Raw genomic sequence first — 27,039 nt, 5'->3', positions numbered from 1 at the left:
TACCTGGTTTTGATCCCATTCGATCTGACAGTTCTGATTTTTTTCAAGTTGTCTGGTCAGAGCAGCTTACCACTTTGTGGGAAATAACTTCATTGGGCTTACATAATTAAAAGCAAAATAAATAATTTCCTTTTGTTATTTCATTATCTTTTTTACTAAACGAGCCTGATGTATGGGATTTGTGTCATAGAAATTATTGTCTGAGCTCAAGTGGTTTCAGAAGGGGCAGATAAAGCCATGGGGTTGGTTACAGAGGATGTATACGTGAGATCCAGAGCTGCCTGTTAGGAAACCCTCTTTCCAGCTCAGCTGTTGACTAACAGAGATCTGTGTCCAAAAAGTGCGGCTAATTTTCAGTGTGGCAAGAGGGAGGAGGATCCTAAGCGGCTGCACTTCACTCCTGGAGTCACTGGCAGGCAGCAAGTGCTTGACTAAGATCCCTTGATTCAGGCCCACTTCAGTTGTTTACCTTATTGCTTTCTGCATGTAAAAGGAAAGAGGAGCTATCCCATTCTGCACCTCAGGAATTGAGGTCCTGGATAAAACAGTTGATTTTTGTCTGCTCTGCTGTCTAGCCCATGCTGTGTCCAAAGCCCTTCTCAGGCTGTAGAGTGAAGCAGAAATCGGAGGGATTTTTTTTCCTTCCTGCAGCTTTGGCATGACAGTGAAGAATGTCATACTATCCAGGAGACAAATGTGGTTTAGCTGCCACCTCCCCACAAGAAATTTGTTCTTGGTTCAGACTTCTTATTGTCTTCCAGAATCTAATCTGAATTTCCCTTCCCACTCACATTTGCTTCTTGCCTGTTCTTCCGTTCCCGGCTTTGTAGCTATTTGTGGAACCTGCAGATCAATCATCTTTCACTTGATACCAAGATAAAGGTGCCTGCCTCTTTCTATATGGCACCCACTTCCTGCAGTTGTTTTGGTGCAAGTCTCCCGCTCTACTCAATGGAGAGCGGCTAATTTGTAAAAATGCGTGGTCAGAGGGAAATATTAAAACCTATCTTTTTAGATCTTGAAGGAGAAATCTTGTTCACATTGTGTGACTTTTCTTTCTAAATCAGGTGATTGTAAGGCTTCCCTGTGCCGTATAAGACCACTGACTTTGAGAGCTCCAGGTGTTTTCACATGCGCCACTCCTGGATGCTCCAGGAAGGAGTTAAGAGTTGCCTGAGCAGCCAGGTGCTATCTGTTCTCTCAGTGATGACTCATTTGTGGACCTGGGGTTGCTGTGCCCATGCTGACCATTCAGGTACCCACCCTCTGGGAAAATCAAGGCTGGGAGATCTGGATGTAAAAGACTCCTTCCTACCCACGTGTTAGGCTGTTGGGTGTTGTGTGGCCGTAGACCAGCTGATGGACAAAGCAGTGGCAGGAGTTTCTTGCTTAGGTCAGCCCTGAACTCCTGTGCTCGCGGCAGAGCACCTGTCTTCCATCACAAAAGAAAATTTCCCCGACGTGCTTAGCCTGTGTGACTCAAATACTTTGGATTTTGTTGTGCGGAGCAAAAGGTCCTGTTTTTCATTTTTGAGGTCGCCAATTCCTTAGCAGAGGAAAGTCTTTATCATACTTTGGCATTTAGCATACTTTAAAAGAAAAATACTTGTTTACACCTTCACAATACCACGTCAGAGATTTACTAGTTCAGTTTAGGAGACTCTTTGGTATAGCCTTGAGTGCTTTTGTGCTCCCAGGAGCTGTTTTTGAAGGGATTTTTCTGGTTTTGTTGATTCTTGTGTGAATACAAAGAAAGGTTGGAACCTCAGCCAATGTAAACCTGGCTCTGCAGGCTGCATTCAGCAGCACCAATTTACACCAGCGGAAAGTCTTTCCCAAAATTTAATCACACGGAAGAAAAAAAGGCGTGTGGAAGTAGTACCGCTTTGGTAATTGCACTGGCTTGGTCCCCACCATTCAGGAGTGAAGGCTTTTCCTTTCCTGGCAGTGAGCCACTGTTGTGCTAACAGCTCTGGAGAAGAGATTAAAAGCAAAGAGTGGGTTAAAATAGTGTGGGAATGGGTCCCTTGGAACTGTACCTTGGGGTGGGTTTGAGAAATGCGGTGGCAAAAGTCAGCTTGGACTCTCTCAAGTAGGAGTGACCATAGGGACAGTGATTTTAGTAAGGGATGAAAGGTGAGTTTGAGAGAGAAGGCACAGGCACTCCTAAGCCCACAGGCACCAAGATCAGATGGAGATTGCTCAGATTTTTGCAATTCCCTGTTTGCAGCCTGGGCTGGGTGTGGTGCTAGCGCAGTAAGTATATCCTGCAGAGGTTGGGATCCTTAGCCTGGTTCTCCTTTTGATTTCTGTAGGTAGGGTGAAGCACATGGCGGAGCTAACCTAACGAACTGTTGGTGTCAAAAGGGCACCCATGCTCCCTTTCCTCCTTGCCCTGGATCTGACACTCACCCCATTCCATGGTAGGGTGATTCACCTCACTACCTTGATGGGAAAAGACTGGCTTCTTTTTTCCTGGTCTTTGTTTTGCTGATATAGTGAGTTGAGGTGGTTCAGATAACAGACAGGTAATTGCTTGCATTAACACATGTCAGGGAGGCAAAGTCCGAAGGAGGAGATGTGTTGGGTTTGGCAGTGGTGAGCCATTAAGGCTGCACCTAACTTACCTCCTAGGTGGTGGTTTCACAGCCCTTAAAAGCAGCAGGAACTGGCCCTGCTGCTGAAACACTTGCTCATCCCCAGCTCCACTGTGGGTTCCCAGTCTTGTGCCACCATAGCTGTCGGCCATTGCAAGTGATCATGTGTGGAACCAGTGTGGGAAAACGGCCTGGATTAAAGTAATAAAAACCATCTGAGGTAGTTTTAATGCATGTTGGATTTCCAGTCTAGCTTATTGCACAAGTGTGAGAGTCAGTGCAAGCCAAGGGTGCAGCTGCGCAGAGGGCAGATGGGGCAGTCCTTTCGCCTGCGTTCTCACTGTCGGGACAGCTCGTCTACCCCTGTACTCTCTTAGCAGCTTCCAGAAAAACTGATTTTCACAAGGAAGGGGTCTGATCAGACCCTCACAGCCTATATTCTCCTAATTATCTGGAATACATGCTCCCTGCCACATGGCTTTCATAGTTGTCTGAGTGGGTCTCTTGCATAGCAGAGAGCAAAGGACGTTCTAAATGAACTGAACGTCAGCCGGAGGCGTTTTGGCAGAGATAAATCTATCCTCTGAAAAAGATGCTAAGGGAGCCAGTTCTGTCCATACGCAAACTGTTTAATGGTTAATTAGCTTCACTGTAACTTAATTAACCCCCAGACTGGGTTTTGCTAGCATTAATTTACAGCCACCAAATTTGCTGTCTGCCTGCTAATACAAAATAACTAACATTTCAGTTATTTTAATTTATTCAATGCCTCACTGTCACAGTCATTCAGTAGGAACATATGGTCATTATTGTGATTATTTTTTTCTAAATAGTGTCTTCTTTCCCCATTTTCTTCCTTCTGCATTACTGTTCTGTTTCCATTTTGGAAAAGGATTTATTTTCACCTCCTTTTACGTTGCATCTGTTGAAGTTACTGGCAGTCAAATAGTTAATGTTGACCTTTTAAGTTGGTGGTAGGCTTGGACATAAGCAATAAAGCAAATGAGCAAACGCTGGCACAGAGAAGCGCTTATTGCTCAGCTGTGGTTTACGACTGACGTTTGTATTTGCATTGAACTTGGGCTTGGGGAGGGTACAGTGCTGTGATGAAAATGTATATTCTGGAGAATGTGACTGCATCATGTCAGCTAGGTAACCTGGACACATTTAATTATTGTTGAAAAGTTGCGTTTAGTTGTTTGGGGTTTTTTTATGCTGACTGAAAATTTCAGGTAGTTAATTTGTTCTCATGGAGAGAGGTTGGAGTTGAATGAGAAGAAAAAAGCGTGGGGGAAACCGAAAGCTCTTTAGCCTTAAATGCCTGTCCCAGAGGAGGCGGCAGAAGTGCATTTCTCTGTAAGTAGGATAGATTGCTGCTTCCTTAGGCTGGATGTGTACAGCTGGGAGCAGTTTGTCCTGAGCTGGGAGTGGCTGATGAAAGAGCTGCTGAAACTGCTAAGTGACGTTTTCTGTGAAAGTCTTTAGGATTATATAAACTTGGATTAACTGTGCTAGGGTGGAAGTTTCTCTTCCGTCATTTTTGAGGCAGCTGTGTTTTAAAACTGTATTCATACACTTACCCACCTGAAAACTAGTTATTTTCTGTTGGGTCTGCCTTTGTTCCCATACCTTGCCCAAAACCTGCTCCAGGATTTCACTGCTCTGATAGAAGAATTCTAATTTCTAGACAGAGTTTCTTTGGATGTGATTTATCTCTATTTCTTTTGCTAGTGTTGCCCTTTATCTTGTCACCTTCCTTCTCCAGGGCTTATCCCTTTCCTCTTCACCTTGGCAAAGAGGGTAGAAGAAGACAACAAAGCGCTTGGCTGAAGGTGTGGAGGAATTGGTTTGGGAAGTTTTGGGCTTACTTAGTGACAGTATCTGCAGAATTCCTCCCAAGCTGGATCTTTCAAAGCTTAGAAATCAAGCCTTCCAGACCATGAGACTAATTGGAAAAAATAAAAAGGGAAATCAAAATGATGTTTCTTCGTGGTGTTTGAGCCATTAGAGTGGATCTGGATTTGAGATTTCCAGGAGGAACTGATTTTTCTTTCTGAAAGCTCCTAGTTTCATGCAATCACTTATGCCCAAGCACTGGGCTTTTGGGAAGGAAGCCAATTACAACTTGCAGAAATAGGCAAAACTGCATTTGTAAATATTGGTAAGTCTGAACAACTGCAGACTGAGGGAATTTGCACCCATTTGGGCCCAGATTTATACTTCAGTGGGTCTTGCCTTTATTACTACTTAACAAAACTCAAGGTAAATTTTTCTTCTGACCAAGGTGGTTTTTATTTTTTTTTCCCCTGCATGCCATCTTTCCCTGTGCTCTCACCACTATTATATCTTGAGAAGGAGCAGAAAGGAACTACCTGACAACGTGAGTCAGCAAAAATCATCTACATCATTGCACAGGGTTTTGGGGCTGGTTGGCAGCGTGGCAGCAGGGGTCCGGCATTCCTGGTTTGTAACACTGCTACAGGAGAGGGTGCCCTGGGTATCACTATTAGCGCGTGCGCCTGTTTAGGAACAAGAATCGGCAGTGTTTGTGCCAGTGATCGCGACATCCCAGAATGTAACAACAGGTTCTCTGAAATGCATTAGTGCTTTAGGGAAATGATTTAGAAGTATGCTTGCTGTGAGGAGTTTGCCAAATTAAGAAGGATTTAAGAATATGATAAGGAAATGCAGGCAGATGTGAGGCAAATGGTTTAATATGTTATATCTCCCATCTCTGATTTCTGTACTGTCTCCCGTCTTCTATGCCTTGTATATCGTCTCTCCATTGTGTAGAAATCTTCTCTGCAAGTAGCGACTGAGTCACTTGGTGCACATTTCCTCACCCTGTTTTAGTACGTGAGGCCGAGTGAAGCAAGAAGTCAGCAGACCTGTTGTTTTCCAGAGACGGTTGTGTCTGAACCACATCACTTAGAAAATGAAGCCTTTAAAAGAGGGTCATGGAATAGAAATTGTCTGATGCACGAGATAAATGTTGGTGTCATGGTCTAAATTCAGTGGCATGGGATGCAGAAATGTCCATTTCTCTGAATTTTCTCAGAATTTTCCTATTGGGTATCTTGCTAAAGCTTTTAAATTGGTCAGCGATGTAAAGCTGTTTGCTCAAGAGATGACTCATCATCAGTCATAAAAGATTCCTTACCTCGAAACAACTTCCCATTACGAAGTGAGAGAGAAAAGTAGAGAGCGCACATTTCAGTCTCACTCCTGCTAAAGGATGTCTGGGAAAGGAAAGCCAAGTTTTATTCTCCTTATGAAATGCTTGCTTGCTTGATTGATTTAAAGTCATTGGAAATTTAGCAATAGCTTTTCCCTAATGCTGGCTTGTCTTCCGCCGAAGCAATTAGTATAAACCAGTTGATGAAGTGTTAGTATGCACTGACTAGCGTTTTCAACAGTAGTAGCGGGGTTATTCTAACATCCTCTCCTGTTTGTAGGTTGTCCGTGGGTAATTGTGGTTAATGGTTCTTGTGGACTCGGTGAGCTGCATAGAAAAACCACAGATATCCCAACCTTCCTCTGATTCTGGTTGCAGGGAGCGGGGACTAACGGCATTCGGCTGACCATGGAGAGTGCTCTGACAGCCCGCGACCGTGTCGGGGTGCAGGATTTTGTCCTGCTTGAGAACTTCACCAGCGAAGCAGCCTTCATTGAAAATCTGCGTAAGCGCTTCAAGGAGAACCTAATCTATGTGAGTAGCAGAGTGGCAGACGCTGAAGTGTTCATTCCTGACGGGAATTTGGGTGTTTGCAGCAGAAGACGTGCCATAGCTTTGCTTTTGGATTTGGAGACGGTGGTGTCAACTTCAATAGGCCGTGGTTGCTTGTGTCAGAACTAGTCTGAAATTCTGTCCTGATAACGGGCATAGGGACTCACTGCAATGCTCCAGTGGAGGTCTGCTGGCATTTACAGATCTTGCCAGCATGGAAAAATCCACCTCACACCGCATTCTTCTATTTCATGAATTCACTCTGTGGTGGGCAATCCCAGGCTTGAACTTGATCCTGAATGGTGTATCAGAAATAATCCAGTATTCTTGCCTGTTACAAGCACTAAAACCGTTGGCAGGTGCTGTTTATCCAGCAAGGATAACATGTCTCGCGTGACACCCACAATGTCATTTCTTGCTGTGCTAAGAGGTCACTTCTTCAGCACCCTTGGCCTCTTTGGAAGCCCTCAGCAGCATCCCCAGTACAGTGGGGCAGGCGGCCCTTGTCAACAACATCACATACAGTCTTCAGAGCAGTCTGGGCTCTCAGAGAATCTGCTGCCAGACCTTCTGTAACCTCTCTGCTTCGTGTTTTCTTTTTCAGACATACATTGGCTCCGTTCTGGTGTCTGTTAATCCATACAAGGAACTGGAAATCTACAGTAAACAGAACATGGAGCGATACCGTGGTGTCAGCTTCTATGAAGTTTCTCCTCACCTGTGAGTGGCCTGTGGGTAAACAGTGCAGTTTGTGCCGTTCCCACGCAGGCGTGTGCAGTAATGACATGTGAAAACAAGCAAATGGGACTCTTCCTTGTCCCAGATGCAACCCTAATAGTCATAGGGATAGAAAGGATCCTTCGGAGGGTGTGGTGTACGGCTCTTTCTATTCCTGTTCCTCTCTCCAAAGAGGATGAGTTGCCTTTGCAAGAGCAGTATTTGGAAAGGGAGTTGGTTCCTTCCTGGCTGGAGGAACAGAGCTGCTTACCCAGCCCTGGCAGGACAGGAGTTCATTGTTCCAGGGTTACTTGGGGTCTGCGTGTCCGGGCTGTGAGTTTTCCTCTGCTGCTGCATCGCTCATTCAGCATAGGGCAAACTAGGGGAAAGAGTGTGTCTATATGTGTGGTGGTTTCTTTCCTACCTCTGCTGTTACTGCCTGACCAATATTTATCTGGTATTTCCCTTGTTGCTAAGATACCGTCAGCCTGTTGGAAGAAGGAATGTATTTATTTACATGGTCTGGCCTGGTGAGCATTCCCAATTTCCCATTTAAAAAAAAAAAAAAAGTTTGAGGTTTAAAGTTATTTTTGAAAGCATTTGAATTTTTTTGTCAGACTGAAAGAGAAAGATGACTGAGAGCTGAGGACATTTGGCTCCAGAATGTTTTCTTACAGGACCAAGGGCCAAATTCTGAGCACCTCTTGGAGGTTTTTTGATGGTGGGGTTCTTTTTCTTTTTTTTTTTTTAAAGAGGTCTTGGAAGAGTAAATGATATTATTTTTGAGCTATTTGGATTGTTTCTTATTATTGGCACATAGCCCAGGAGAGTAAGCAAAACAGAATGCACTGCAAGCACAGAGAGGGAGAGAAACACCATTACTTGGGGAAAGTCTGAACACTCGAAGTTCTATTTGTTACGATAAAAACGTGATTTTTATAGTGTTTGGGGCTTTCTGCGTAGACCTATGTGGGGGATGATTAAACCTGTAGAAACCTACATTTACACCTGCTAAGTTCTCCCCTTGCTCTCGATGGGTCTGTGTGCAGGTGCCCCCGCTGAGAGATCTGCCCCCGCAGGGCAGTGACCGGAGCGAGCAGGGGGTTACTGTCACTCCTGCCTCCCAGGCAGGGACCCGGCCGGCATGCCGCCCCGTTTGCCTGCCATCAGGGCATTCCTCAGGGTTTCTGTGTCCTCAGATGAGAATTTTGTGACTCTCTGGAAAACCCTTGGGACTGTGGCTACCTTTTCATTTGTGCGCAGTAGGGCGAGGGCTGAGCGTGATGGCAGTGCTCGCATATAACATGAAACACTAAGCAGTTATGCTCTAATTCCCGCGTGTGCTACACAAAGTGACTTAAATCACAAAGTAGCTGGTTGTTTCTGAGGCTGTTGTTCTCTTTTCGTGTCTTAACTAGTCCTGTAAGAAATTGTGAAATGTGCAGCTCATAAGTAAACCCTTGAGAACTGCGGTACTGAATACCACTGCCGCTCCAGCTAGGAAAACAGTATTTTTTGTTAACTGTTTTTATCATTCTGTTAAAAACCACCACGTTATTTGATTATTTACATAATGTTATTTGATTATGCATTTAAAAATATTCTGAGGTGTAGTGTGGTACTCGGTGCTTCTCCTTTTACAGTTTCAGGTGTCTTTTTCTTCTTCTTTCTCTTATTCTAAACTGATTCTAGAAAGCCAAAACACTTCAAGATTGCTATTCCAGTGTCAAAATAGTTTCGGGCTAGGCCTGGGCACTGGGTTCTCTGGGAAGTGCGTCACGTTCAAAGGAGAAGAGTTATCCCTATGGGCTTGAAATGAGTATACTTCCCAGAGTGATCTGTCGCATCCTGTCCTATTTATAGCCTGCCAGGGGGTTCAGAGATGGCGACTACAATTGGGATCATAAACATCTTTTAAGTAAAGTGATTCTGTACGTGGTATGCACGACTGCTAGCTTTCTGCTTGAACTTGCAGTACTATAAAATCACCCAATAAAGGCACGCTGTCTAGAGGCAGTTCTTAACATTGAAATTAAATTTGCATTTATTCAACTGTTTTCAAAATACGCCAGAGACAGAATTTGGATGGGAAGAGAAGGACTTGATGAATGTAGTGGGGTAAGTGTGCAGTTGTGTTGCTAGGTAGCTCATCGGTGTTGCCTTAGCACCAAGTATTAATAGACTTGAGAAAGCCATGGCTGGTAATTTGGTGTGCTTATTTCTAATTAATTTCACAGCATGAGAGTGGTTTTTTTAAAAAAAAAAAAAAGGGAGGGGAAAAAAAAGCAAAGCTACTAAAAGGTTGTCAAATGTATAAAGACAGGGTATCTGCTTGATCACCACATGTAAGACAGCTGAAAATATTGTTATGGAGGTTGTCTTACATGAGTGCGTTGTGTAGGGCTAACGCTCCTCTCTTGCCTCTTCCACTGCACCTACCCGGTCCTTTTCCTCTCCCTCTGTAAGCGGTTGCCACCGTAGTCAGGCTCATCCTCCTGCTCTCTGGTGTTGTAAAAGTGCATGTGATCCTTCGTGTAGCATCCTGCCTGGTCTGTCGTGGGGAGGAAAATTGAAGAGAAAGAAAAAGCAGCAAGGGAAGAAACAGGGTTCCAGGCCCAGCAGCAACAAACCCCGGCTGTATGCAGGCAGGAGGAACCGTCTGGGGTTCTGGTAGTGTTTGGCCTAAGGTGGTCAGTCGCTTACATACCCTGCAGGATGCTTTTTAGGTTGTGTTGGCTTATCCAATTCTTCCTACCATCCAAGAGAAGCTGTGAGAGGTTGGGCTATTCTGGAGCCATATTATAGGAGCCACCCAGATAGCAAAGTGCAGTTGTGACCTTCTGAGTGTGTCATCACTTAAAAGACAAGCTAGAATAAAGATCGATGGAAAACAAGATGTTTCCTGAACGTAAAGCTTTGTTGTCCTGTGGGACCGATGTCAAGAGAACATGTATATTTAGAAAAGCTTATCTGCACTATTTAGTCTTCTACAGAAGATCTTCTCGTCAGAGGGGGTTTTTAAAGGCATTTAAGAGATTTGTGTTATTACCCTGCAGAAACTTGGCTCAGTGGTTAAGATGTGTATAGAGATGTCAGCAATCTCTTGTGTTGCCGGCGTGCAGAAGCAATACGCTCTTGCTCAGCCCATGGACACATACCTCTTCTTGAGCTGTCCCTGCTGGGAGGTCACACAGTGGGATAGTCTTAGCTGAGGACTCTGCCCTTCACTTGTGGAAACAAACTAATGCCTGGTTATGGTTGTCCCTTAGCTACGCGATTGCAGACAATTCGTATCGCTCCCTGCGCACGGAGAGGAAGGATCAGTGTATTCTGATCTCTGGGGAGAGCGGGGCTGGCAAAACGGAGGCTACCAAGAAGATCCTGCAGTACTACGCCGTGACCTGCCCAGCTAGTCAGCAGGTCGAAACCGTGAAGGACCGCCTGTTACAATCCAATCCCGTCCTGGAGGTAACTCTAGAGCCCGCAGCACGGAAACTTGACGTTGAGTCATACCGGCAGCGCTCGCTTTTTCCACCTGAGAGGGCGGGGGCCGCCGGGCCCCGCTGGGCACGCCTGAGCTGTCTGTGCAGGGCGGATAGCGTGTCCTGGGAACACTGGTTCACCACACGTGGGCTGATGGATTGCGCTGCACGCAGGGGAATCCCAGGCTGCTTCCAAGCCAAAGAAACGGCCCCCTGCTGCTGAACTCACGGGGCCCTTTCCAGTCCACCAGCAGCAATTCTGGCGTGGCCGGGCTGCAGCGGGAAGCACGTGTTTGGCGTGGGAAGAGTTCTGGTGCGCTGCGTTAAGTTTGCAAAGCCAGAAGTGGGCGCATCCACCGTGGGCAGCGTTGCCCTCTGATAAATGCATTTGTTGGGTGCCTTCTCTAGTGCTGTGGTGTCCTCTAGTGTCCAGCCCTGAGCTGTCTTTGCGGTTCCCTGCGATATTTCTGCTCTGGACTCCAAAAACGCTGCGTGCCCAGGAGAGGTGTGCTCCCCGCGAGAGGGGAAAGCCTGGCAGGCCAAGACCTGTTAGGATGGTGCCCGCTGTGAGCAGAGCAGCAGGTGACTGTAAGCAAATAGCTGTGATGAAAGAGTAAGCTTTGAAAAGACTGGCAGACGTGACATACGTTGTCAGCAGTGAACTGGCATTAAAATAAGCTTGCTGGGGGGGGTGGAAATGTTTTCAGAGGCGTGCTCCATCTGCAGTGCTCACGCAGGGTAGAAAGATCAGCGTTAGAATTTGGGTAGCGATCCGTTTCCTTTGCAAAAAGCAAAAACCTAGGCTTTGCTGGCTGTAAATGAACAACTGGCAGCTTCACCAAAATGTTTATAAATAATCTTATTTGATATTTCTTTCTCTCTGTTCGTTTCCGTTTCAGGCCTTTGGAAATGCAAAAACCCTTCGTAATGACAACTCCAGCCGATTTGGGAAATACATGGATGTGCAGTTTGATTACAGGGTAACTTGAAACTGGTCCCAGTCATAGCAGGCCTCTGTTGCCTGTGCTTTCTTGTACTGATGTGTGCATCGAGCAATTGTTTTGCATTCTCCTGACATTGTTGTAAACAGAGTCTGTGGCAACAAAGTTTAGTTCCGGTGGATTTTATAGTACATTCTCTTTTTTCTTCCCTCATTTCTCTGTACAAGGAGACAGCTAGATTAAATCCTATTTCTAGGGGATGCAAACAGATACTCCCAAACTAAATCCACATAAATCAGCTGTGATCTGAAGATAGTATCTGTCCTGTGTAACTTTGCACAGTGTTTGTTTCAATTCTGATCCAAACTGCCCCACGCTCTGAAGATGAACATAGTGCAAGAACTGAGTAGCTTGGCGTACTGCAGTCGTTCAAACGTCTCAGTCTGTAATCCCTCCACGCTCAGTGTTGTGTTGCTTTTCCTTTGTGTTGGATGCCTTCTCAGGAGGAATTTTACACACATCAGGATCCTATTCAGTACGTGCTGCAGCCATGATCTGTATAATGGTATCTTACTGTCACTTGACAGCTCCTTTTGCATGTGCTTCGAAACTCCAATTGCCACTATGTTTTAGCTCAAACAGAGATTGTGATACAAAATGGCAGATAATTTTCTGTCTTTTGTAGGCTATCATGTTGTATCCTGTTTGTCTTTGAATAGGCCACCAAGAAGCAGAAATATTTTCTGTGTTGATGAACTATTTCATTGTATCTGGTTTGATTTAGGGGGCTCCTGTCGGGGGCCATATCTTGAACTACCTCCTGGAGAAATCCCGAGTTGTACACCAGAATCATGGAGAGAGGAACTTCCACATTTTCTACCAGCTGCTAGAAGGAGGGGAAGAGGACTTGCTGCGAAGGCTGGGCCTCGAGAAGAGCCCCCAACAGTATCACTATTTAGTAAAGGTGTGCGTTAACTAGTAACTCTTAGAATATTGTTATATTATAGGACCAATAGATTGGTTGACTTTTGTAGTTTCTTTCCCTCACTTCAAAAATAACGCTGAGATGACTGCTTACAATAAAAAACACATGCAGAAGTGCACTGAGCATGAGTAATAGATATTTGACAATTATTTACTTACTTATATCAAACTGTGTCTTTGTAGGGTCACTGCGCAAGGGTCAGTTCCATAAATGACAAAAATGATTGGAAGATTGTGCGAAGAGCCCTGTCCATTATAAGCTTCAATGACAACGAGGTGGAGGTGCGATGTGTTTATTAACAGCACAGCTGATTTTCCTACTCCTCAGGAATTTTTCTGCTTCCATTAATGTTATTTTGGACCAAAAGCAGCGTTCAGAGTGAATGTGTTCTCTGCAAAAATCCTGAGCCCCCCCCCCCCCCAACAACAACAACAAAATGTTCTCTAAGATGTTAATTAACACCAAAATCTTGCTGCCTCTTCTAACTGTGCATTCGTTTCATCATCCTGATTTGTGACTCTTGCTTCCATCCTAGGATTTGCTGAGCATTGTGGCTAGTGTTCTGCATCTGGGGAATGTGCAGTTTGCTGCTGATGAGCAAGGAAATGCTCAGGTCACTACAGAGAATCAGATTAAATATCTGGCTAGGGTGAGTATCACCGGTTAGAGAGACATTACAGGAGAGATGAATTGTAGGGGATTCCTTATTTTGAACTTGATACCATCGTATAATTTTAGAATATGATTTAGGAGTTCTCATAAATTTAATTTTATTTGACCTAAATAAAATGCAAATATTAACATCAAACCCCTTTAATTGACAACTCCTGTATTTACCACTTGCTCCACCACTGACTTGGGGTTTTCGCCTGCAGGCAGTGGGATAGGAATAGACCTATTCCAGATATGAGTTTTAAAGAAAGAATCACACTTGTGGCTTTGCTTAGTCAGTTCTTTGTGCCAGAACAAGCAAGGCCATATCCATGCCAGAAAGGAGGTGGTGTGCAGCAGGAAAGGCAAGGACAGATGCTGCAAAAGTCTTGCAGTGGGAATGGGGAAATGAAGGGTTGTTTCACTGGACTGTGATTTTTAGGAAGCATTAGTAATAAATCGAACCTACTGCTTCATAAATTAATCTAATATTCTACTGCTTTGCAGCTTCTAGCAGTCGAAGGCTCTGTTCTTCGAGATGCATTGATCCACAAGAAGATCATAGCAAAGGGGGAAGAGGTAAGAACATGAACTGGGGATCTGGGAGGTATGTGGAATTAAATCAAGCTAACGACACGCCATCGGCTCTCTTACCAGAACTAAATACTTCTCACTTGTCAGAGGAAGCTGTTGGTGCAGGACCCCCACAGCCTAATGCTGATTTGCAGCCTGCAGGGCTGGGAAAGTGGTGCGAGCTGAGCCCAGACGGGGTGCCACTGAGTGGCTGCTTATTAACAGTGAGCTAGGGAAAGTTAATCACTTGGTGGAGTGGCTGCTGAATGGCTTTTTTTCTCCTTCTGCATGCAGCTTATCAGCCCTCTGAACCTGGAGCAGGCGGCCTACGCAAGGGATGCGCTTGCTAAGGCAGTATACGGACGCACTTTCTCCTGGCTGGTGAACAAGGTTAACAAGTCTCTTGCTTACAAGGTAAATGAACCTTCTGCTTGTCAATATCCAACCAAGCGTGAAAGGAAATTTGAAGTCTTTTAGCTGTGAAGCAGAGAAATGGTAAGTTGTGTGCTGTACGGTGATTTCTAATTGAATTCGTTTCCCATTAAGAAGAGGGTAAGGAGTACATGCTGTAACTAAATGGGTATAATCCAGTGATGGATCATAGCTGTGAGCACATACCAACATTATATTTTTTTTTCCCTATTGCAGGAAGGAGAGTTTCCAGGCTGGAGAAGTACAACGGTTTTAGGATTGCTCGATATCTATGGATTTGAGGTTTTCCAGCACAACAGGTTTGTTTCAATCAATGTGTCTTGAGTTTTGAGTAAACTCTGCATGACTTCACTCATTATAGCATTTTCTCTGTTGTGAAATAAGACACCATTCCATCTCTGGTTCTCTTAGTCAAGAGAGAAAGAGATGACATTTAAACTTCAGGAAATCAGTTGAATAACTGATAATCACAGGGCTTTTAATGCTTGGAGCATCCAGCTAATACTTAGCATTTCCAGCTGTCAGTGTTCCTGGTATTTTAAAGAGACCGTTGCATTGTTGGGGCATGTTCATGGATACCTTCAGCTCTGCCTTTGCCCAGCTCTCCGGCACAGTGCTGGCTGTTGTGGCATCCTTCCATGGTGGTGTGAACAGGGAAACGCAGCTAGAAAAGAGCATATGGGACTATGGCAGAGCCTGGAACCGCGCTCTGGCAGACAGCAGTGAACTGAGACTCAAATGTGCAGTATCATTTGCCACTTCTTAGAATTTTTTGTGTTCCTCTGTGTGTGTTCCATCCCTCATGTCCTTTTTCCCCCATCCTTCTGGAATTCTTTAATGGTATTCTCTAAATAATTAACTTACTAAATTTAAACAGTCAGTAAATAAATGTTTCACAAAATCTCTTCTATTTCTCTTGATTTACACAGAGCTATACTCATGCTGCTGCCCACTGATGATAGCTTCTTTTACTGTGGTACAGTGTTAGTGATTATTCTTCTGATTTTTGTTTGCAGCTTTGAGCAATTTTGTATTAATTATTGTAATGAAAAATTGCAGCAGCTCTTCATAGAGCTCACATTAAAGTCGGAACAAGAGGAATACGAGTCAGAAGGCATAGCGGTAAGAGCCAATATCTTTTCTACTCTTTCCTTTGTAGCACCTCCTGCAGCCAGAGGAGAGATTAGAAAAGAGGCTGCTAATAATGGCCTCCAAAGTAAATGAATTAAAGTACTTCCCTTTTTCCTTTCTTTTTGAAACACTTTGGTAACTCTGTGTGATATAGCTAGAAGTGAGTAATGCCATTTTAATCTTTTACTCTGATAAAAACAACAAAAAAATGCTTTTTAAAAGGCACATTAGGAAAAAAAGTTTGATGAGTGAAAAAGCTTTGTTTCAAATTTGACAGAAAGATTATTCAAGTGTGGTGCTGTCTGAAATGTTCTGAAATTTTCATGTGTTTTTCCAGTCTTGAATTGGTTTCACCCAAGTGTGATTTCTTGTCTTTGTAGTGGGAACCAGTTCAGTATTTCAATAACAAAATAATTTGTGATTTGGTGGAAGAGAAATTCAAAGGCATCATTTCTATTTTGGTGAGTTGACAATACCTTTTTAAATGAAAAATTTGGGGCAGCGTAGGGGAAAGCTAGGGGAAGAACATATAAAAAAAATGTTTAAGCTTACGTTAAGGGGTGTTTGAGCAGGCGGGAAGAGCAGTGATACACTGAACAGTGACACCATTAGAAGTCGTACTGTATCACCACTGTTTGCTCTCGGGGAAAGATGCTCCCAATCCAGGCAGTCTGGAAGGAGGAAAATGTTTTCCTTTCCAGCTCAACAGTTCTTCATTTGTTGAAGAAGGAGCTGGCCTACCTGTCGAAGGCCAAAGGGTCAGAGTGGGGCAGCATTTCAGGCAGACAGAGTTGGAGCTGGCCGGCGCGCTGGCAAGCACCTAAGGAAATCAATACCACAGTGCGTGTGTTTGTAGGATGAAGAATGTCTGAGACCTGGGGATGCCACAGATACAACGTTCTTGGAGAAACTTGAGGAAACTGTGAAGAACCACCCTCATTTTCTCACGTGAGTGCTCCCAAGGCTGAGAGCAGTTATACTGGTAGGATCCAAGTGTGGGGTAGAGCCCAGAGCTGGAATTACCCCCAGGTGACATGAGAACTCATGGTCTGTGTAACAGTAGTGTCCAAGGTATCCTGGGTCCCACATAAGAAGATTGGTTTTTCTTTTGCAAAGAGATTAATTAGATACAACCGGAGCAACAAAACTCTTGTTACTGACTTGCCTCTTCACCGAGCTCTTCCTGGCATCCTACTGCTGCTATGTCCAAGGAATTTGCAGGCTTGCAGCTTCTTGCCTCTTCCAAGATCTGGCCCAATACTTCAGGTGTGACAGACTCTCTGGTTTGGAGTATTAGGCCAGATCGTTCCCCAGCACTGAAAACTCAAGTCAGGTCTAGGAATAACGAACATGGAGCAGAATTTTACTGGTAAAACCAGCATTCAGAGGTGTATATGCATTACAATGATTCAAGCAGTGTTAGTGCTTTTGAAATGGAGAGGTTTATATTGCACTAACTCACCTATTTGCTTCCCCAAGGATATCGGTGTCCTCCTCTGACTTTAGCAGCCTATCCACATGGCCACCATGCCAGTTCAGTCGGTGTCAATTCCACATTTCACCTTTCGGATTGTTTACTTCAGTTTCAGAGCTCCACGTGTCTTTTTATTCTTACTGAATGTTCTGCTTGTGCTCAGATGAGGATCTGTACAGCACCTCATGTGTATGCCAGCCTGCTGCCTCTACTCTATAATTTCATGTGTACGCAGAACCACCCCGCAACCTCGCCGGGAAGCTGAAAGTTTTCCCATTTGAAATGAAGACGAATACATTTTATGACATTGTTATGATTTGCTGGTTGAGAGCTCTCCTATTTACTTCTGGTCTTGAAAATCAGCAAGTCTGATGTATTCCCTCCCCATTCTCTGTTCACATAGTCCCACTCTGGGATCAAATGCCGTTGTGCTTTTTGAAGTGGATCCCCCCAGTGAAACAGACGTGTTTCCCATGAAGCTTCTTTGCTTTCTTACCAGGCACAAACTTGCTGACCAAAAGACTCGCAAGTCACTAGGGCGGGAGGAGTTTCGGCTTTTGCACTATGCTGGAGAGGTCACCTACAGCGTTGCAGGTAAGTGTGTGCATCATCTCTGCTCTCTCTCACTCTTTTCTCCTCCTCCCGTACTCTGCCCTTTCAATTAAACCAGTTTCACCATACAGTAAAGAAAAATCTGGGCATGGAATATATCCACACCTCACTTGATTAACCAGATTAATTTCCCATCTCAAATTTCTGCCTTGTTGTGCAGTTCCTGTGGAACAGCAGTGGCAGCCTGAGTGGTTTCTTTTTCTTCTTCTAGGTTTTCTAGATAAAAACAATGACCTTCTCTTTCGGAACTTGAAGGAGGTGAGTGTGGATAGAGGACATTTCCAATACTCAGCAGAATGAGGAGTTTGGTTTAACATGAGGGGCACCTAAGGGGAAAGATTCTTCTAGATAGACTCCGCTTGGAAACTGTGTGGCCGTAGGGCTGCACTATGAAAAGACAAACTGAGGTGCCCAAAGTTCATTTTATTACTAAAAAGCAAACCGAAACAAAAAATGCAAACAGTTTTGTCCCATGTTTCTTTGATAGTTCTCTGAAGGCTACTCTGTACTTTATCTCTGAAAACGTCTCTCTCTGCAGACCATGTGCAACTCTGAGAATCCCATCATAAATCAGTGTTTTGACAGGACAGAGCTGACAGACAAAAAGAGACCTGAAACGGTAAGAACATGAGCTGAAACGTGGCTATTCCCTCTTTTAAAAAGACATGTCCTGTCTAACAGGGTAATCTGAGTGCAAACCTCTTACATTTAAAGCCGGGAGGCTGAGGTTTGCTCTGCAGCCACAAGTACTAGCTGTAAGTCATTGCTTTTTACATAGTTTTCTTTCTTTTCTCCTAGGCAGCAACTCAGTTTAAAAACAGCCTCTCCAAACTCATGGAAATCCTGATGTCCAAAGAACCATCCTACATTCGCTGCATTAAACCTAACGATGCTAAACAGGCTGGTATGACCCTGGTGACTCTTCCTTTTTCCTATGACAGCTATATATAGGCCTCTCTGCCAGTCATGAGGCACAGAAAGGAGCTCAAATGAGGAAGCCCTGCAAGATTTTTTCATGTTGGGTCTGTGTCAGAGCTGCTTGTAGGGAGGGGGTGGCAGTACCAGCAGCCAGGAATCAAAATGGGAGCACTGGTCTTGGGTGGAGCAGGGTCATGTTTAAAGTGAAGAATTACTACCCTACATAACTTTATCTTAATGACCTTTATTCTCCCTCATTTCTTCCTCCTGTATGCATAGAACATCCTAAAGGAGAACTTTGTTTTGGAAATAAATATAAATGTATATTAAAAGGGGGGGGGGGGGAGCGGGGGGATATGGGACGACAGGAGACAAAGTTTTGTGGGACTTGCACCGCAAGGAGAGGTTAGAGGTTAAAGATAATTGTGTAAGACACAACCAAGAATGGAACGTTCCCCTACTCCAGATGAAGGGACAGCTATACGTTGATTATGTTTCTCTATTTTCATGCTCTCTCAAGATCGGTTCGATGAAGTTCTAATCCGACATCAAGTGAAATACCTGGGATTGATGGAGAACCTCAGAGTGCGCAGAGCTGGCTTTGCATATCGAAGAAAATATGAAGTTTTCCTGCAAAGGTAGGGCTTCTCTCTCCCTGCTGCTCCCTATCTCACAGCTGTTGAGCTGTTCTGAACAGCCAAGTGACAGCCCTGACACCTGGAAGACTTTATTTTCTTGCCTGAGCGAGAAGCATGGCCTCTCTCCCTTCCCATCACCCTGTATGGATGGTGCTTCTCTCCCTATGCTTTCTTCTGCTGTCAATTTTCAGATACAAATCACTTTGTCCAGAAACATGGCCTACGTGGGATGGGCGGCCCCACGATGGGGTGGCTGTGCTGGTGAAGCATCTTGGCTACAAACAGGAAGAATACAAAATGGGACGGTTAGTTCTGCTCTTTTCTTAATTTGAGATTATGAATCATTGGACGTCCATGCCACTGCTTTTAAATAAGGCTTCTCTATCTAATGGGTGAGGAAAAGATTAGAGATCCCACAGGGGATGCTAAGGGCAGGAAACAAATTTCTCTGGCATGTTAAACATAATTCTACATTTCTATTTCTAGAACAAAGATTTTTATCCGCTTTCCCAAGACCTTGTTTGCAACAGAGGATGCTCTGGAAGTGAGGAAGCAGAGTCTGGGTGAGTCACACACACTGCAGTACTCCATGGGCAGTTAGCTGTCTGATTTCTGATTTTTTTTTTTTTTTTCCTGTTTGTTTGGGGAGAGATTTTTTAAAACACTAAGCCTTTTTATACCAAAATCTGCTTGGTCACAATTTCAAACTGCTGTTTTTCTTGCCCTTTCAGCAACAAAAATGCAGGCCACGTGGAGAGGTTTCTACCGTCGAAAGAAATTCCTGCACATGAAACACTCAGGTATGAGAGAGAGGAAGCTGGGCAGCTGCGTGCGTGGAAGTGGCTGTTGTTGTCAGAGGTGACTTGAGTTTGATGTGCAAGAAGGAAGATTGCCAGAGCCTTGCTGGAAGGGGAAGGGAAGGCGATGGTGTGGTACCCAGCCCTTCCACCTTTACTCTGCAAGACTCCCGAGCAGGAGCAGACTTAACTCATGTTCACCCAGCAGCCCCCAGCTGCTGCTGCTTTTTATTAACGTTTACACTTTGTATCATATTTATATTATTATATTCTTCCCCTGTGCCACCTTGGAGGCTGTTTATTTCCAGAGCACTTGCCGGTGCCAGTGCTGTGTGGAGTCGCTGTAGGTACGAATGAGCTCACCTAGTGCAAAATCTTTTGTATTATTTTTAGCAATAGCCATCCAGTCCTGGTGGCGGGGAACTTTGGGACGCCGAAAAGCTGCCAAGAAGAAGTGGGCAGTGGAGACTATCAGAAGGTGCGTAAAGCATAACCCAAGTCATCAAATGGGTGCTTATTTTTTAACAATGAGATTAAACGTTCTTGTCACTTCAGCATTGGGCTTTTTAAGATAAATTACAGCTATTAAATAAAGCCCAGAAAAGGGTTGGATTGGAAGAGACCTCTAACAATCACTAGTTCTGATCACTTTTCTAATAAAATTTTCTTCTTCTTCAGATTCATTAAAGGTTTTATTTACCGGAACCACCCTCGCTGCCCAGAGAATGAGTATTTCCTTGATTACATCCGTTTCTCCTTCCTGATGAACCTCAAGCGTAATCTACCAAAAAATGTTTTGGACAAATCCTGGCCAACTCCTCCTCCGTCGCTCTGCGAGGTAGGCACACCTGTGCCAGGGCTGGCAAGGGGCCTGCAGGATGGAGGCCACAGGCCACCAAAGGCTTTCAGAGCAAGAACAGACCAGGTTCTCGCTCAGGTTCCACGCTGTGTTAGCATCTCTAGTAGTAGAATTAATCCAAACATCATCACGTGGGTGTAATTATGATCTGCAAAGTTATTAGTGCTATAGCATTGAACGTTCTTGCAAGCATGGTGCTGTTGCAACACAGTTTTCTCCTGGTTTTTTTTCATCCATTTCTGAAACTTTCTTCCCTTTTTCTCTAAACAAATTAAGTTCCCTCTGGCCAGTTAAATTGGCTGCAGCGCAATGTGGTTGCCTGTGAAGGACATATTAAGCTTCCTCTATTGCCATTATTGTTCTGCATATGGCAGAAGTGGGGGGGTTTATCTGATCAAAGCAAAATACTGCAGAAAGTGCCGGTTACATTCTCCAAAGATCCAGGTGTGTTTGGATTGCAGGTACAGCTGGAAGCAAGAAAGGGCATGGCAGCAGCAAGCAGAGTGCTCCTGGTATTCATTCTCCCTTCTAAAGCAGCTGGAGAATGTTGCAGTGCAAACTCTCTTGGAGAGGTGGAAAATAAGGAATAGGAAGTTTAACTTTAAAAGCAACTCTCAGTAATGAAACAGTACTTTAGTTCAGCCATGCATTTTCTGCAGTCGCTTCTTACCTGTCTTTGCTGTTTGCATTGGTTTGTCAGCCAGTTTGAGCTACTTTTATTTACTGTGTGATTTCTTCATCAGGCGTCCCAGCTCCTGCGCCAGCTGTGTATGCAGAACATGGTCTGGACCTACTGCAAGAGAATCAGCCCGGAGTGGAAGCAGCAGGTACGAGCCACCTCCATGGTCACAAACTGCGCTGAGGTTCCCACGAACAGGAGGGGGTTTGCAGCATTATTTAGTGTAAGGAATGAGGGAGGGGAGGGAAAAGGGTGCTACTACAGAGGGAGTTGCAGCAGCAGTGGAAGAACTTTTGAATCACTGAATTCTTCAGTGGGTAGTTAAAAAGCCACACAAGAACATGGTGGTGATGTAGGTCAGAGACAAAAAGCTAGAAGGCTACAACGTGCATAAAAGAAAAACAATTTTATACATATTTCAGTACGTACTATGTAAACAGCACTGCATATCCACACCCCTGTGTAATTTCTATACTAAAAGGCCCCATTATTCTTCCCATGGAAGATAGAAACGTAAGCCGCTGCGTCGTTCTGGTTGTGCCACAGAAAGCAGAGAGTGAGAATGCAGCAGACACAAGCCCAGCCATTTTTCAGAGGAGATACATTAATAGTTGCTGTTCCTAGCTAAAAAGAATAAAAATGATACTAATATTTGGCTCAACTTAGTCATGGAAAGGTAGGGAGAGGGTATTTGGTTTCTACTAAAAAAAAAAAGGCTCAGTAAAGAGACATAATCAGAAACATACATTAAACAATTTAGATGTAACTGTTAGGACATGATAGTAATAGTTGCCATTAAGCTTTTTTTTTTTTGCGTAGTAAATCATATCGCTTATGAAGACCTGCAAAGTATTAAGCACACGGAACGAAATGCTGTAGATTAGTTAGTGGCTGAGCCTGTGATTAAGGACAGAGGATTAATGCCAGCCAGCACGGAGCGGGAGGTGGACGCTCACTCAAAACTAGTAACTTTCACCCACATTTTTACCTGTAAATGATCCCAGGCACTCCACGCCGTGCAACAGCACCCGTAACATGCATTTGCCCTGGTTCCTTGTTCGCTGGTTTGTTCCGACTCCCCGGGAGCTCGGGCTGGGAGCTGAGCAAGGGTCATGCTCACAGTGCGGGGTGCCTCGATCCTGGAGTCCCACCGCTGGGAAAGGGACCGAAGGTTTACGGTGACCGGTCAACTCACCAGGGAATCCCCGGGCTAACTCAGTTGTACTGCTCTTTCTCAGAGGATAAGGTAGAGAGTACTGACTAGATCAGAGCACCGTAATGAACGTGTTACGTGGTGCTACTAAGGACGCTGCTCTGCTGTCAGTACTTCAAGCAAAGATGCTGACTCGCTGAAAGGCTTCAGGGGTGGGGGGAAATGACCTGAAACATGAAAAAAGCCATACGGGGTAGAACAGGTTTAGCTTAACCTCTTCCTCCTTAAGAGAAACTCTGCAGTGGGAGAATTCTGAGACTTTTTAAACACCAGCATTACCAAAATCCGGAGAATAGATGTCACGTCCAGCTAACTTCAAACAGGAAATACAATACGTACTTTTGAGGGAAAGAGAAAGTAAGAAAAGTTTCCTGCCCCTAAGGGGAGGGTAGCTGTTGAAAAGGTCGGGGAGGTATGGAACATTTGGTGTGATTTTGTGACTAGTATGATTCAGGAGGTCAGAACTACATGCTGCTAAAAAACCAAAAAGGGAACATCTCTTTAAGACAAATTTATCTTTATCAAGGAGGAATTTTATACTAAGCAAGAATACATCTTTTGTCCTTGCAGTTGGAACAAAAAGTAATTGCCAGTGAGATTTTTAAGGGTAAAAAAGACAATTACCCTCAGAGTGTTCCCAGGCTCTTCATCAACACTCGACTCGGTGAGTAGGCGTTGCAAAGTTCAACAACAAGAAGGATGGGGGAGATCAATCTACTTTTCTTGCTAGAAATTTCTTTCTGACCCCCACCTCTTTGATTTTAATATAGGCAATGAAGAGATAAATGCTAAAGTCCTTCAGGCTTTAGAAAATGAAGCCATTAAGGTGAGATATGTGTCCTAATACTTTTGTTAAGCTTCTGCAGTTATTCAGCAGAGTATCAGATTAGATTTCTGAAGAAAATACAGCAAGAATTTTACATTGTATTAAAATCTTGTAACACCTTAGAAAATAGTCTATGGGAAAGAGAGCTGATGGCTCAGTAATATGGTTTGGAGATTTGGGCAAGTTTAACTACGTCAGTTAAGAACTGAAAGGGTTGCAGCTGGCACGGCTGGAAAGGAAAAATCTGACAGACTGAAACCAAATCCGGATTTTTCAAACCCACAGTCAGACAGCTGTAGTCATTAAGTTACCGTTCCAAACTCCTCTAGGTCAACAAGGAAGTCTGTGGCAGAACTAAGAACAGGACTCTAAGGGACTGTCTGTATTCCCAGTCTACCAGGCACTGGTCAGCGCCTCCTGCAAGCTCTCTGGGCTAGAGGGAAGGTAGCTGACAATTGAACAAGTTGCATTTTTAGCACTGTTAACACTTATTTCAGTATGCAGTTCCTGTGATCAAGTACGACCGGAAAGGATACAAAGCGAGAGCACGGCAGCTGCTCCTCACCCAAAACGCAGTCGTCATAGTTGAAGAATCCAAAATCAAACAACGGATCGACTATGGCAATCTGACAGGTAGGAACGGTTCCATAAATGGGGCTTGGCTCAAGCGACTGAGGCCAGCTGTCACCTTGGCGACAGTTAAAATAAGTAATAACACGATAACCAATTTGTCCTGGACAAGAATGGAATTGTCGGACCCTGACAAGCATTTTAAGTCAGTAGTATCTTGAAACGGAGTTTTTCTAAAATTAAACTCTAAAATAAAATGTCACAAGAATTACTCAATTCATCTCCCCTAAGCCCCTTCCCAAGTCATCTCCCAGGTGCACATCTCAGCTCCGCAGGGGAGTTGCACCACTATTACGCAGCAGCTGCCTGGGACGCTGCTATGGCTTTCAGGCCTCTACTTATTTGACCAGGACTTGATCCTTTTAGGGGGGGAACTTGGTGAAAGAGAGAGAGGTTGAGAGAGAACCGCTGAGCCCATCTGGTGCATTGTAGTCATTACCCGGCTTTGTCTGAAACCCCTCTGTTCCAGCCCCCAGCTCAGCTACAGTTCCTCGTTACAGCTAATTTTGATGCTCGTCATTTCAATATTAGCCTGATGCAACCATCTACTGCATTCGTAACTGTCACCATTTGAAGTGGTTTCCAAGGGCAACACTAATTTGAGGTTCTGTGACTCCCCTAAGACGCTGTTAGGGCAGAGATGTACGTTCATCTCCGCTAGGGCTGGGCTGGCTCAATTTAAAGAGCTCATCCAGTTTGTACCGTGCGCCAAGATATTAAACAAAGTCCAAAAATAAACTATGAAGAAACAGCCGCTCCTGAGACAGCACAGTGTTCCTTAACTAGTCCCTGCCCACCTACCCAAGGGAGAGGATTTTTTTTTTTTTTCCGTTTAGCAAACATAAGCAACTCATGGCGGAGGCTCAGCCTCCTGCTTACTGTACGGCAACGCTGTATTCGGAGCCCGAGTCGGTCACAGTGCAGCATAATGAGAACCTGAGGGCAGCTGAGGGCAGGATCCGCAAGGACCAGTAACACCAGCAAGTGGGGAGCGGGTCAGGCTGCCCCAAGCCTGCAGGGCACACAAGGTACTCCCACCAAAACCAGTTTTCTGGAGCCAAGTTCCTACAGCAGCTCTGGCCTTTCTTAGCCAACGGTGGCAGTGGCTGAGGAAAGACAAGTGACCACGTTGTTCCCGTTGTCCCTCTCCTCCTTAGCACCCCAGTAACTGCACCGCTCACACACCTGCGGGGCCAGGACAAAGGGTCTGTCCAGTGGGGGCTGAAAAAGTTTCAGTCATAGGTCCCTTAACTGGCCAAAGTAGCTCTTGTACCAACGGTCACAGAGTCAAACCCAGGCATTCTCCCTACTCCTGATGGACCAGTGCATCTGGAAGTTTCTTTCCCATCTTAAAGAGCACAGTTTAAGCCAACTGTCACCTTGCAGCTTCTTCAGCCTCTCTGCCAAGATGTTAGCACAGAGCTTCGGTGCAGCTTCTCAGCTGTTGGGTGTCTCAGTGTGGGAACAACAGCTGCTGCGTTCCTGGGAGAGGTTCTGAACCACATGGGAGAACGCCAGAGGTGCTGTGCTGGGTGTCAAATGGCCCTTCTCTGTTGCAGGCATCTCCGTCAGCAGCCTGAGCGATAACTTGTTTGTGCTGCACGTGCACTGCGAGGATAACAAACAGAAGGTAGCGGGACTCAGCCGTCATTTCTCCAACCACCTCTAGAAAAAGTTCTAAAGCCACAAAGAGCAGAAGATCCAGCTGGGGGGCGGGGAGGGGCGCACACGGTGACGTGCATGTAACTGTAACTTCGTACCAGCTCCAAGTAGCATTTCACTTCTCTTTCCTCGTGCTCACAGCTGTGGTTCACCAGTGACACGTTCACCAACAGGACTGGTGCCATCCCTTGCCCCCGTTACTAATTACTTGTAAAAAAAAATTAACTGCCCTAGGTGCAGTGTTACCCACAACAGAAGCCCCACAGATAGCCACCGAGCCTGGCGTGTTTTTCCACGCTAACCTACAGGGATAGTTCTGCCTCCGTTAATTACAACATAATCATTTTGGTATACCGATACCACAAAACCAGGATCGTAACCCATTGTCTCTTTCCTCCCAGGGAGATGTTGTACTTCAAAGTGACCACGTGATCGAGACGCTAACGAAAACGGCCATGCAGGCGGACAAGGTCAACAACATCAACATCAACCAGGGCAGGTGAGCGAAGCCGAAGCCCCTCCCAGCAGCTGCCTTGGTTCTCCTGTGCTGGTTCCGAAGGGAGCTCTGCTCCAGCGTTAAAGGGCTACAGAAACACGCCTACACGTCATCAGCGCACCTAATACACCTTAACTGAGGCTCCGTGTCCTTGAAGGAGCAGACCTATTGCAGCTCAGGAGCAATATAAAGCAGCCACTTAAGATGGGAAAAGGGTAAAACTAAGCTAGCGGAGAAGTCACAAACACTCATCAAATCTGTTCTTACCTCTTCTTCACAGCATAAAATTTACAGTCGGGCAAGGCAAAGAAGGCATCATTGACTTTATATCGGGATCAGAACTGCTTATAGCCAAAGCCAAGAATGGCCATCTAACAGTGGTGAGTACAGGCTGGGGGGGAGAAGGGGCACTTTGCGTCCTGCGGGCTCCAACCCAGAGGCTGGCACGAAGCCCTCCTTGCCGAGACGGACACGTGCCACGCAACGTTCTCGCTGAACGCACGGCCCTTGGTCTGCCAGCCTTTCCCCCAGCTGGAGCTGTGCACTGCACTCCTCCTGCGCTCCCCGGAGACTGCCGGGCTTACTCAAACTCATCAAGTGATTGTCCTATCAATCACTTCTGTTTTCCTCCCCAAGATTCAGGCTTTAATGCTAAACTCTGCTGCAAATCAAGTTGTAGAAAGACATTTAAAAACACAGGAAGCGAAGCGAAAAAAAATCCTTTTCCCTTCTCAGATTGTTTGTAGTCTTCCCGCTAGTCAGGCCTAGTGATTTATGCACGGTCAGATTAGAAGTTACTCAGAAATAAATCCCAAACGTACTCGGCCTACAAGAACGAGCTCCCCAGTCCCACTGCAGGCTGAGTAGCCTCACAACAGCCAGCGTTTCCACTCTGCTCTCCCCCAAAACACCCTCCTGCAGAAGCCACGACTGTGGCACTGCCGAAGCGTTTCCCTGCTCTACGGAACGCCTATAGACCGTACACAGAAGGGGTTAAAT

General features: G+C 45.1%; 1 protein-coding gene across 2 annotated transcripts in view; it reads left to right on the top strand.

Annotated features, from left to right (window-relative positions):
- The window catches only part of MYO1C (myosin IC), a 58,885-nt gene that overhangs the window by 28,619 nt on the left and 3,227 nt on the right, over positions 1–27,039 (top strand). For both annotated transcript variants that reach the window (XM_055716656.1, XM_027806242.2), the window contains exons 2-31: positions 6,151–6,306; positions 6,929–7,044; positions 10,311–10,509; positions 11,423–11,503; positions 12,249–12,428; positions 12,632–12,730; positions 12,985–13,098; positions 13,608–13,679; positions 13,968–14,087; positions 14,322–14,404; positions 15,122–15,227; positions 15,617–15,697; positions 16,093–16,184; positions 17,210–17,304; positions 17,534–17,580; positions 17,861–17,941; positions 18,121–18,226; positions 18,761–18,878; positions 19,070–19,183; positions 19,365–19,441; positions 19,610–19,678; positions 20,069–20,153; positions 20,354–20,513; positions 21,278–21,361; positions 22,997–23,090; positions 23,197–23,252; positions 23,750–23,885; positions 25,442–25,512; positions 25,946–26,043; positions 26,321–26,420. In XM_055716656.1, the coding sequence (XP_055572631.1) occupies positions 6,151–6,306; positions 6,929–7,044; positions 10,311–10,509; positions 11,423–11,503; positions 12,249–12,428; positions 12,632–12,730; positions 12,985–13,098; positions 13,608–13,679; positions 13,968–14,087; positions 14,322–14,404; positions 15,122–15,227; positions 15,617–15,697; positions 16,093–16,184; positions 17,210–17,304; positions 17,534–17,580; positions 17,861–17,941; positions 18,121–18,226; positions 18,761–18,878; positions 19,070–19,183; positions 19,365–19,441; positions 19,610–19,678; positions 20,069–20,153; positions 20,354–20,513; positions 21,278–21,361; positions 22,997–23,090; positions 23,197–23,252; positions 23,750–23,885; positions 25,442–25,512; positions 25,946–26,043; positions 26,321–26,420 (3,090 nt within the window). The remainder of the gene's footprint in view (positions 1–6,150; positions 6,307–6,928; positions 7,045–10,310; positions 10,510–11,422; positions 11,504–12,248; positions 12,429–12,631; positions 12,731–12,984; positions 13,099–13,607; positions 13,680–13,967; positions 14,088–14,321; positions 14,405–15,121; positions 15,228–15,616; positions 15,698–16,092; positions 16,185–17,209; positions 17,305–17,533; positions 17,581–17,860; positions 17,942–18,120; positions 18,227–18,760; positions 18,879–19,069; positions 19,184–19,364; positions 19,442–19,609; positions 19,679–20,068; positions 20,154–20,353; positions 20,514–21,277; positions 21,362–22,996; positions 23,091–23,196; positions 23,253–23,749; positions 23,886–25,441; positions 25,513–25,945; positions 26,044–26,320; positions 26,421–27,039) is intronic.

The sequence above is a fragment of the Falco cherrug genome, chromosome 1 (genome assembly GCF_023634085.1).
Source record: "Falco cherrug isolate bFalChe1 chromosome 1, bFalChe1.pri, whole genome shotgun sequence".
Taxonomy (NCBI): Eukaryota; Metazoa; Chordata; class Aves; order Falconiformes; family Falconidae; genus Falco; species Falco cherrug.
Note: the sequence above shows the minus strand (reverse complement) of the source record. Positions and strands in the feature narration are given on the sequence as shown.